Genomic DNA, 12,181 nt, shown 5'->3' with positions numbered 1-12,181 from the left:
AACTTCCCCCACACTCACAACTGGCTCTTCCTCACTCCTACAAGATGTTATTCCTCCTTGTCCTATACACGAAATCACAGCTTCCCTATCTTCATCAACATTTAACAATTCCGCAAAATATTCCCTCCATCTTTCCAATACCTCTAACTCTCCATTTAATAACTCTCCTCTCCTATTTTTAACTGACAAATCCATTTGTTCTCTAGGCTTCCTTAACTTGTTAATCTCACTCCAAAACTTTTTCTTATTTTCAACAAAATTTGTTGATAACATCTCACCCACTCTCTCATTTGCTCTCTTTTTACATTGCTTCACCACTCTCTTAACCTCTCTCTTTTTCTCCATATACTCTTCCCTCCTTGCATCACTTCTACTTTGTAAAAACTTCGCATATGCTAACTTTTTCTCCCTTACTACTCTCTTTACATCATCATTCCAACAATCGCTCGTCTTCCCTCCCGCACCCACTTTCCTGTAACCACAAACTTCTGCTGAACACTCTAACACTACATTTTAAACCTACCCCATACCTCTTCGACCCCATTGCCTATGCTCTCATTAGCTCATCTATCCTCCAATAGCTGTTTATATCTTTCCCTAACTGCCTCCTCTTTTAGTTTATAAACCTTCACCTCTCTCTTCCCTGATGCTTCTATTCTCCTTGTATCCCATCTACCTTTTACTCTCAGTGTAGCTACAACTAGAAAGTGATCTGATATATCTGTGGCCCCTCTATAAACATGTACATCCTGAAGTCTACTCAACAGTCTTTTATCTACCAATACATAATCCAACAAACTACTGTCATTTCGCCCTACATCATATCTTGTATACTTATTTATCCTCTTTTTCTTAAAATATGTATTACCTATAACTAAACCCCTTTCTATACAAAGTTCAATCAAAGGGCTCCCATTATCATTTACACCTGGCACCCCAAACTTACCTACCACACCCTCTCTAAAAGTTTCTCCTACTTTAGCATTCAGGTCCCCTACCACAATTACTCTCTCACTTGGTTCAAAGGCTCCTATACATTCACTTAACATCTCCCAAAATCTCTCTCTCTCCTCTGCATTCCTCTCTTCTCCAGGTGCATACACGCTTATTATGACCCACTTCTCGCATCCAACCTTTACTTTAATCCACATAATTCTTGCATTTACACATTCATATTCTCTTTTCTCCTTCCATAACTGATCATTCAACATTACTGCTACCCCTTCCTTTGCTCTAACTCTCTCAGATACTCCAGATTTAATCCCATTTATTTCCCCCCTCCGAAACTCCCCTACCCCCTTCAGCTTTGTTTCACTTAGGGCCAGGACATCCAACTTCTTTTCATTCATAACATCAGCAATCATCTGTTTCTTGTCATCTGCACTACATCCACGCACATTTAAGCATCCCAGTTTTATAAAGTTTTTCTTCTTCTCTTTTTTAGTAAATGTCTACAGGAGAAGGGGTTACTAGCCCATTGCTCCCGGCATTTTAGTCGCCTCATACGACACGCATGGCTTACGGAGGAAAGATTCTTTTCCACTTCCCCATGGACAATAGAAGAAATAAAGAAGAACAAGAGCTATGTAGAAAATGGAGAAAAGCCTAGATGTATGTATATATATATGCATGTGCGTGTCTGTGAAGTGTGACCAAAGTGTAAGTTGGAGTAGCAAGATATCCCTGTTATCTAGCGTGTTTATGAGACAGAAAAAGACACCAGCAATCCTACCATCATGCAAAACAGTTACAGGTTTCTGTTTCACAGTCATCTGGCAGGACGGTAGTACTTCCCTGGGTGGTTGCTGTCTACCAACCTACCAACCATATGGTGTTGTGGGTACAATGTATATATGGTGTTAATATTACTGTGGGCGTTGACGTGGGCGTGGACGTGGATGTGGACGTGGGTGTGGATGTGGACGTGGGCGTGGATGTGGACGTCGATGTGGACGTGGGTGTGGATGTGGACGTGGACGTGGGCGTGGATGTGGACGTGGATGTGGACGTGGATGTGGACGTGGGTGTGGACGTGGACGTGGGCGTGGATGTGGACGTGGATATGGACGTGGATATGGACGTGGATGTGGACGTGGGCGTGGATGTGGGCGTGGATGTGGACGTGGATATGGATGTAGGTTTGGGTGTGGGCATAACTACTCACCTGGCACAATAGCCACGGTCTTCAGCGCTCGTAACACACGGAATGTTCTCAGGGCGGCCAAGTTGCCCAGATCTATACCCATCGTTACGTACCTGAGGGAGGATAATACAGGTCAGTGTAGGTCACCACAGCGCACCACAGGTCAGTGTAGGTCACCACAAGCACACCACAGGTCAGTGAAGGTCACCACATCACACCACAACCACAGGTCAGTGTAGGTCACCACAAGCACACATTACAAGTCAGTGTAGGTCACCACAAGCACACTACAGGTCAGTGTAGGTCACTACAAGCACACCACAGGTCAGTGTAGGTCACCACAGCACACCACAGATCAGTGTAGGTCACCACAAGCACACAACAGGTCAGTGTAGGTCACCATAAGCACACATTACAGGTCAGTGTAGGTCACTACAAGCACACCACAGGTCAGTGTAGGTCACCACAAGGACACCACAGGCCAGTGTAGGTCACCACAAGGACACCACAGGTCAGTGTAGGTCACCACAAGGACACCACAGGTCAGTGTAGGTCACAAGGACACCACAGGTCAGTGTAGGTCACCACAAGCACACCACAGGTCAGTGTAGGTCACCACAAGCACACCACACGTCAGTGTAGGTCACCACAAGCACACCACAGATCAGTGTAGGTCACCACAAGCACACCACACGTCAGTGTAGGTCACCACAAGTCAGTATAGGTCACCACAAGTCAGTATAGGTCACCACAAGCACACTACACGTCAGTGTAGGTCACCACAAGTCAGTATAGGTCACCACAAGCACACATTACAGGTCAGTGTAGGTCACCACAAGCACACCACAGGTACACAAATAACCCGCACATAAGAGAGAAGCTTACGACGACGTTTCGGTCCGACTTGGACCATTGATGTGTGACTTTGTCAATGGTCCAAGTCGGACCGAAACGTCGTCGTAAGCTTCTCTCTTTTATGTGCGGGTTATTTGTGTATCGTTCCAGTCACGGTATTGTGCCTTTTTGTTATTTATTCACACCACAGGTCAGTGTAGGTCACAACAAGGACACCACAGGTCAGTGTAGGTCACCACAAGCACACCACAGGTCAGTGTAGGTCACCACAAGCACACCACAGGTCAGTGTAGGTCACCACAAGCACACCACAGGTCAGTGTAGGTCACAACAAGCACACCACAGGTCAGTGTAGGTCACCACAAGGACATCACAGGTCAGTGTAGGTCACAACAAGGACACCATAGGTCAGTGTAGGTCACCAGAAGCACACCACAGGTCAGTGTAGGTCACAACAAGGACACCACAGGTCAGTGTAGGTCACCAGAAGCACACCACAGGTCATTGTAGGTCACAACAAGGACACCATACGTCAGCATAGGCTAGCAAAATGGCAGAAGACTTGAGTGTCCACTGAGATACAATTACCAGAGGACTAACTGCTACATTACATCAGTAAAGGTTAGTGCACTTAAAAAAACAAACCATCACAGCTCGGAACACAATAACAACACTGAATTAATATATGATGTTCACTAATCAAGTGTAAATCTTATCAACTGCACGAGGGTCACTTTAGGCTATATGTCACTTGTACCGTAGTGTGACTTAATTCCTAAAATCGGAATTAAAATAAGCCATGTGCACATATACTAAGAGACATACACCTCTCAGTGCATATATATATATATATATATATATATATATATATATATATATATATATATATATATATATATATATATATATATATATATATATATATATATACATGCAAAACAACCACTCTGAAAGATGTTTTAATTATTAAGGGTAATAATGAATTCAAATTTAAAATTTACAGAAAACCTACAAATAACTGTTCCTATGTCCACTATTATTCCTCGCATCAAGATAGAGTCAAACTGTCTGTTTTCTCATCAATGTTTTTGAGAGCTTTACGAATTTGTAGTCCTGAGTTCATAGATGAGGAAATATCCAAAATTTATGAAATAGGTAATGATTTAAAATACCCAAGAAATGTAATTGATAAATCTTTTAAAGTTGCTAGAAATACTTTTTACAATCCAAAAAGGGACAACCAGCCTTATTCAACTAAAAATATGTTGGTTCTCCCTTACCATGAAAACTTGGTTGATATGCCTTCTCTTCTTAAGACTTTTAATATTAAAGTTGTATTCAAAAATCTTGATACAGTAAAAAAAACTTTTGATAAAGAATTCCCCCCAAAATGCTGATGGATGTGTCTATAAGATTCCTTGTAAAATTTGCGATAAAGTTTATTACGGTCAAACTGGTAAAAATCTCGAACTAAGATTAAAACAACATAAATATAGCATTAGAACTGGACAAGATTCCAATGCTCTATTTATTCATGTAAGAGATTTTAACCATCCAATTGATTTTCAAAAAGTTGAGAAAGTAGTATCTAGCAAGTCCATGGTCGACAGGAATATAATTGAATCTTGTTTCATAAAAAGCAGTTTTGACAATAATATGAATATTTTTTTTGGTTTATATAAATTAGATCCATTTATAATTAATAGAATTTGGGAAGAATTTAATAATACACTGGACAAATAATTTTTAAATTTTCTTGGATAGAATAGTTTGTGGGGTGAGTTGTGCAAAGGACCTATCCAGTTGGGTCGGCGCGCGTCAGGTGTTTAACCGTTGTGGGATCTGATAGTGAGGTGTTGGCCAGACCCCTTATATACCTTCCTTGGATGCTTTACTTTCATAGTTCCTTGATAATGTGAGTAGTCACGAAAGCGCTTGGAATTTCTCTATTCTTTCAGAGTGGTTGTTTTGCATATTCTGAAATCACCTGTTTACGGTGATCTTATTGCATATATATATATATATATATATATATATATATATATATATGTCGTGCCGAATAGGCAGAACTCGCGATCTTGGCTTAAATAGCAACGCTCATCTTGCCATAAAGGACAAGCGAAAATTTGTGTATGCAATAATTTCGCCAAAATCATTCTGAACCTAACGAAAAAAATATATTTCACTCTGTTTGTTTAGTATTAAATTACTGTAAACAAATCTAAAATATATTTAGTTGGGTTAGGCTAAAATAAATTGTTCTTGTTATAATAAGGTTAGGTAAGTTTTCTAAGATTCTTTTATTGCAAAATTATAAATTTTTACATTAACATTAATGAAAAAAATATATCTTTAAACGTATAAGAGAAAATTTTAGAAAAGACTTAATTTTAAATGAGTTCTTGCTAATTGACCAGTTTCACATATTCGGCACGACATATATATAATATATATATATATATATATATATATATATATATATATATATATATATATATATATATATATATATATATATATATATATATATATATACATATATATATATATATATATATATATATATATATATATATATATATATATATATATATATATATATATATATATATATATATATATATATATATATACTTATATATTTATTTATTTATTTTCAACAAGTCGGCTGTCTCCCACCGAGGCAGGGTGACCCAAAAAGAAAGAAAATCTCCAAAAAGAAAATAATTTCATCATCATTCAACACTTTCACCACACTCACACATTATCACTGTTTTTGCAGAGGCGTCCAGATACGACAGTTTGGAAGCATATATAAAGATACACAACATATCCCTCCAAACTGCCAATATCCCAAACCCCTCCTTTAAAGTGCAGTCACAGTACTTCCCATTTCCAGTACTCAAGTCCGGCTATATAAGGATAACCGGTTTCCCTGAATCCCTTCACTAAATATTACCCTGCTCACACTCCAACAGCTCGTCAGATCCCAAAAACCATTAGTCTCCATTCACTCCTATCTAACACGCTCACGCACGCTTGCTGGAAGTCCAAGCTCCTCGCCCACAAAGCCTCCTTTACCCCCTCCCTCCAACCTTTTCGAGGACGACCCCTACCCCGCCTTCCTTCTCCTACAGATTTATACGCTCTCCATGTCATTCTACTTTGATCCATTCTCTCTAAATGACCAAACCACCTCAACAACCCCTCTTCAGCCCTCTGATTAATACTTTTATTAACTCCACACCTTCTCCTAATTTCCACACTCCGAATTTCCTGCATAATATTTACACCACACATTGCCCTTAAACAGGACATCTCCACTGCCTCCAACCGTCTCCTCGCTGCTGCATTTACAACCCAAGCTTCACACCCATATAAGAGTGTTGGTACTACTATACTTTCATATATTTCCTTCTTTGCCTCCATAGATAACGTTTTTTGACTCCACATATACCTCAACGCACCACTCACCTTTTTTCCTTCATCAATTCTATGGTTAACCTCATCCTTCATAAACCCAGCCGCTGACACGTCAACTCCCAAATATCTGAAAACATTCACTTCTTCCATACCCCCTCTCTCCAATGTGATATCCATTTTTTCTTTATCTAAATCATTTGATACCCTCATCACCTTACTCTTATCTATGTCCACTTTCAACTTTCTACCTTTACACACCCTCCCAAACTTGTCCATTAACGTTTGCAACTTTTCTTTAGAATCTCCCATAAGCACAGTATCATCAGCAAAAAGTAACTGTGTCAACTCCCATTTTGTATTTGATTCCCCATAATTTAATCCCACCCCTCTCCCAAACACCCTAACATTTACTTCTTTTACAACCCCATCTATAAATATATTAAACAACCATGGTGACATTACACATACCTGTCTAAGACCTACTTTTACTGGGAAGTATTCTCCCTCTCTTCTACACACCCTAACCTGAGCCTCACTATCCTCATAAAAACTCTTTACAGCATTTAGTAACTTACCACCTATTCCATATACTTGCAACATCTGCCACATTGCTCCTCTATCCACTCTATCATATGCCTTTTCTAAATCCATAAATGCAATAAAAACTTCCCTACCTTTATCTAAATACTCTTCACATATATGCTTCAATGTCAACACTTGATCTACACATCCCCTACCCACTCTAAAACCTTGCTCATCCGTAGTCCTACTCTCTGTCTTACCTTTAATTCTTTCAATAATAACCCTACCGTACACTTTTCCTGGTATACTCATTAAACTTATTCCCCTATAATTTTTACAATCTCTTTTGTCCCCCTTCCCTTTATATAAAGGGACTATACATGCTCTCTGCCAACCTCTAGGTACCTTCCCCTCTTCCATACATTTATTAAACAAAAATACCAACCACTCCAACACTATATCCCCCCCTGCTTTTAACATTTCTGTCATGATCCCGTCAGTTCCAGCTGCTTTACCCCCTTTCATTCTACGTAATGCCTCACGTACCTCCACCACACTTACATTCTGCTCTTCTTCACTCCTAAAAGATGGTATACCTCCCTGGCCAGTGCATGAAATTACCGCCTCCCTTTCTTCATGACATTTAAAAGTTCCTTAATATATTCCCGCCATCTACCCAAAACCTCCATCTCCCCATCTACTAACTCCCCTACTCTGTTTTTAACTGACAAATCCATACTTTCCCTAGGCTTTCTTAACTTGTTTAACTCACTCCAAAATTTTTCTTATTTTCATTAAAATTTCTTGACAGTGCCTCTCCCACTCTTTCATCTGCTCTCCTTTTGCACTCTCTCACCACTCTCTTTACCTTTCTTTTACTCACCATATACTCTACTCTTCTTATAACACTTCTGCTTTGTAAGAATCTAACATAAGCTTTTTTTCTCTTTTATCACACCCTTTACTTCAACCGCTCCTATAAATAAATAAATAAATATATAAATATATATATATATATATATATATATATATATATATATATATATATATATATATATATATATACATACACACACTGAGATATCTGGTACAACTGAGCGTGAACAAGACGGTCCAGCAGAGGTGGAAGGCTGAGGGTCGTCTGGATTTTCTTCAATATTATTAGTATTATGGTCATTAGTTTCGGTCACAACTTCACCAAAACCTTGAAATTACTTTCAGCACTATTGTAGATATTAAAGCATTCCTGCCTGGTGGTGAAATGGTTCTATGGAGACTTAATGACCCCCCGTGTACTCGATAAGTTTTAAACCTCATTAACTAACCAACTAATAAAATTACGTAGAAATAAACTCTGACATCAATACAGATTTCGAAAAGAAATAGACAAACTGAGAGTGGAAATTCCTGAAGATAAATCCACTTTGTCAAACGAGCAATGAATAAGCGAAATAAGAGAAAAATATAATCAAGTGCCTTTAGTGGTCAGTGCTTTTATATATTATTCTGAAGGGAACAGTTTTAAGTCTAGTTATGGAAAGTAAGGATGTTATGTAATCCTAAGGAAACACTTGTACGTATAGTTGGGGAGAGTGAGGATGCTACCAAGTTAGTAGCCGACATGATTTATAAGTGTAAAGAGCACTTTCCCCCCCCCCAAAAAAAAAATAAATAAATAAATAAACAACTAATTTTATTGTAGATGAATGGTTCAGTGAACCGACACGTTGATAAATTAGACACATGTGCAACTCTTGGGTATCTTTATTAAGGTATTCTATTCAAGATTGATGGACTGACCACATCGACTCAAGGTTGAGGGATTGATTACCTCATTCTTCTCCTGTTCTTTAAGTTTCTCCTGTGTATGGACTGATGAAGCCACTGTGTGGCGAAACGTTTCCTTAATGAAGATACCCAAGAGTTGCACATGTGTCTAATTTATCAAGTAATTTTATATTGCTAACCTACAAATAAATTCGACACAACAAGGCAGTACAGCCTGCATAACACAGGGGTTGACAAGTTATTTAACCCCCTGTTCAAACCATGGTTTTCTTAACAAAGGAGATTCGGTTACAGTGCTAGGCTAGCTATAGTGCAAGAATTATAGACTGCTACATGAAAAAAAATCCACAACTTTAACCTTTCACCAGTGATCATGTTAATAAGGAAGGCTGGGTTAGAGTGCTACGTTAGTTTATCATGCAAAAAATTTAAAATATGCCTTATGAAAAAACTGCACAAGTTGAACCGTGCTTCCTCTGGAGAAGAGTGAAAATGCTTGAGGAGGTGAATGTTTGAGGTGACTGAATGTTTGAGAATGAATGTTCGAGATGAGTGAATGTGTGAGGTGAGTGACTGTTTCAGGTGATGATGATGCCTTAAAAGTAAACCTACGCTAAGGATATAACTGTGAAGTCAAGCCAGTTCCAGGCGTCACGAAGATAGGTGAAGCTCTCCAGTATGAAGCCTCGCGCCATCACCTTTACACCGGACTCAAATGTGTAGATGGCGGTGAACACCACTCTGGAAAGTAACAACACTTCTCAAGTAAAACTACTCTTACATGGAGGGTTATTATAACCTTGAAGTTTAAAGTTATAACTTAAAATGACACTTTTTTATGAAGAATTAGTAACATTTTAAATGTGTGTGTGTGTGTGTGTGTGTGTGTGTGTGTGTGTGTGTGTGTGTGTGTGTGTGTGTAGGTAATAGTAGTAGTAGTAGTTACTAGTTGTCAAATGCATTTGTCGATACATACTTGTATTAGTAGTAGTAGTATGTGTGGTAGTAGTGGTGTGTCTGTGTAGTAGTGTTAGTACTAGTAATAGTAGAAGGACTAGTAATAGTAGCAGCAGTAGTAGTGTGAATGTAGTTGTAGTACAAGTAGTAATATTAGTAGTAGTAGTAGTAGTGTTGGTGTGTGTGTAGTAGTAGTAGTAGTGTTGGTGTGTGTGTAGTAGTAGTAGTAGCAGTAGTGTGTTTGCGTGCATGCGTGTGCGAGAACTTACTCCGAGGACTCAATCATCTCACTAGTGGGGACGATCATGAGAACACAGTTAGCCAGGATGGTACAGATAATGAAGAAGTTAAAGAGGGGATGGATGAGGATGAATATGGCTGTCCGTCGCACTGAGTTGAAGGGGCTCAGCAGCCACATGGCGTCAGTCGCGCTGAACCTGAAGATGTCTTTTCCTTTGCTCACCACCACCATCGTCTGAGAGAAAAATAAGGTGCCATTATTATTATTATTACTGTTGTTATTATTTGGTATTATTGTTATTATTACTGTTGTTGACAATGGTTATTATTATTATTATTATTATTATTATTATTATTATTCGTTTTAATGCAGCACACCGGCCGTCTCCCATCCAAAAACGATGACTCAAGAAAAGAAATCACATACACCATCATTCATTCAACAACTCTCTTACCAGAAGTGCGCAAATATCACTAATAATAATAACAATAATGATAATAATAGTAAATTCATCGAGGAAAACGTACAAAAAACATTACAAGCGAAAATATCGTATTTCTGCTGGCCCGAAAAAATTACAAAATAAACTGTATTTTCGAGTGAGAACAGTTGAAGAACTGTAATAAAGAGTAGCAGGCTTAATACAGTGATAAATGACAACAGTAAGAAGCAGCAGGCCGGATACAGCATCGTGGTTACAGCAGACTGGATACATCAGGCCGGATACAACATTATGTTTTACTTCAGACTGGATACATCAGTCCACATACAGAATTGTGGTTACAGCAGACTGGATACATCAGGCCAGATACAACAGGCTGGTTACATCAGGACGGATACAGCAGACTGGATACATCAGGCCAGATACAGCAATGTGGTTACATCAGAAGGGTACAGTACCAGGGCGAGTACGGCACCAAGGTGGGTACAGCAGGAGGGTACAGTATCAGGGCGGGTACAGCAGGAAGGTACAGTACCAGGGCGGGTACAGCAGGAGGGTACAGTACCAAGGTGGGTACAGCAGGAGGGTACAGTATCAGGGCGGGTACAGCAGGAGGGTACAGTATCAGGGCGGGTACAGCAGGAAGGTACAGTACCAGGGCGGGTACAGCAGGAGGGTACAGTACCAGGGCGGGTGTTGCAACCCCTGAATGGGTTGCAATGATTATTATGTATGTATATAATTATTACCTTTTCATATAATTTTATATTGCTTATATTTGCGATAATAGCTAAATAGTAAATGTATTGCTTTATATTGTTATTTGACTTAGCTTCCTTTGGTTAGGTAGGATGTAACATATTATGTACTCAGTTCAAGTCTTGATTGTCTAACTACTGTAATTATCGCTTGTGGCTCGTTAGACTGCCGGCTTCTGTTTCTAAGCTGCAGCTGTCCACGGAGCTATCACGTGATCGAGGGGGGGGGTGTCCTCACCTCGCCTGAAGTATTCAGTCTGGTCTAGACTCGCTGGGTGGTTGGACGTATTCCAAAGTGCCTAAATCTCCCTTACAGGCCCTTGTTGGAAGATTGTCTCTTGTCTCATTATTGTTAGTTCTGGACTCGGTTCACTGAACATTGTATAGACTTAGTGATTTTCGACGTTGTACTGAGGTTGTGTCGCCTAGACACTCTGAGCAACTCAGGTCCTGAGCTGTAGCTTCTGACTTAATTTGTACTGGTATCTGTGCATTATCACAGTCGGGGATTTTATTATGCTGAACTTAGATTCAGTATTATGGGAGTTTTGTGACTTTTGTGGAGGATCTGCTGATGGTCCCTACTAGCTGTCATTATATTATCTCCTTGTTCCTGATTCTGTGTCGCAGTTGCTTGTTATATTGTTGTTCGGCTTATCAGTCTTTTTATTGTTCAAGCAAACTGTTCTGACTGCCAGTTGGTCAAGAAGTTAGCTTATTTGAGGACTTTATCAGTCACTTGTTTAAGTCTAGTCGAGTCGTGAGACATAGCGAACTACTTAGAGCACTTATGCACATACACAAAATTATGTGTACATATTTGTACTATCTTATTAAATGTTAATGTACCAGACGGTACTTAAGAATTATAAATGTGATATGTGCTTTCAGCACAATAATACTGTAAACGAGAGAAGTGATATTATTTTAATTACTGCAGCGCTGTATAGCCCTTGTGGCTTAGTGCTTCTTTTTGATTATAATAATAATAATTTTAATTACTGTGAATAATTTAATTTAATTTGATATATGCCTAGACAACTTAATGACTA

General features: G+C 39.0%; 1 protein-coding gene across 9 annotated transcripts in view; it reads right to left on the bottom strand.

Annotated features, from left to right (window-relative positions):
• The window catches only part of para (sodium voltage-gated channel paralytic), a 431,083-nt gene that overhangs the window by 189,725 nt on the left and 229,177 nt on the right, over window positions 1–12,181 (bottom strand). For all 9 annotated transcript variants that reach the window (XM_070099700.1, XM_070099707.1, XM_070099701.1 and 6 more), the window contains 3 exons: window positions 9,958–10,163; window positions 9,344–9,472; window positions 2,165–2,256 (listed from right to left, as the gene is read on the bottom strand). In XM_070099700.1, the coding sequence (XP_069955801.1) occupies window positions 2,165–2,256; window positions 9,344–9,472; window positions 9,958–10,163 (427 nt within the window). The remainder of the gene's footprint in view (window positions 1–2,164; window positions 2,257–9,343; window positions 9,473–9,957; window positions 10,164–12,181) is intronic.

The sequence above is a fragment of the Cherax quadricarinatus genome, chromosome 68 (genome assembly GCF_038502225.1).
Source record: "Cherax quadricarinatus isolate ZL_2023a chromosome 68, ASM3850222v1, whole genome shotgun sequence".
NCBI lineage: Eukaryota > Metazoa > Arthropoda > Malacostraca > Decapoda > Parastacidae > Cherax > Cherax quadricarinatus.
The sequence above is the reverse complement of the archived record's forward strand: the minus strand, read 5'-3'. Positions and strand labels throughout refer to the sequence as shown.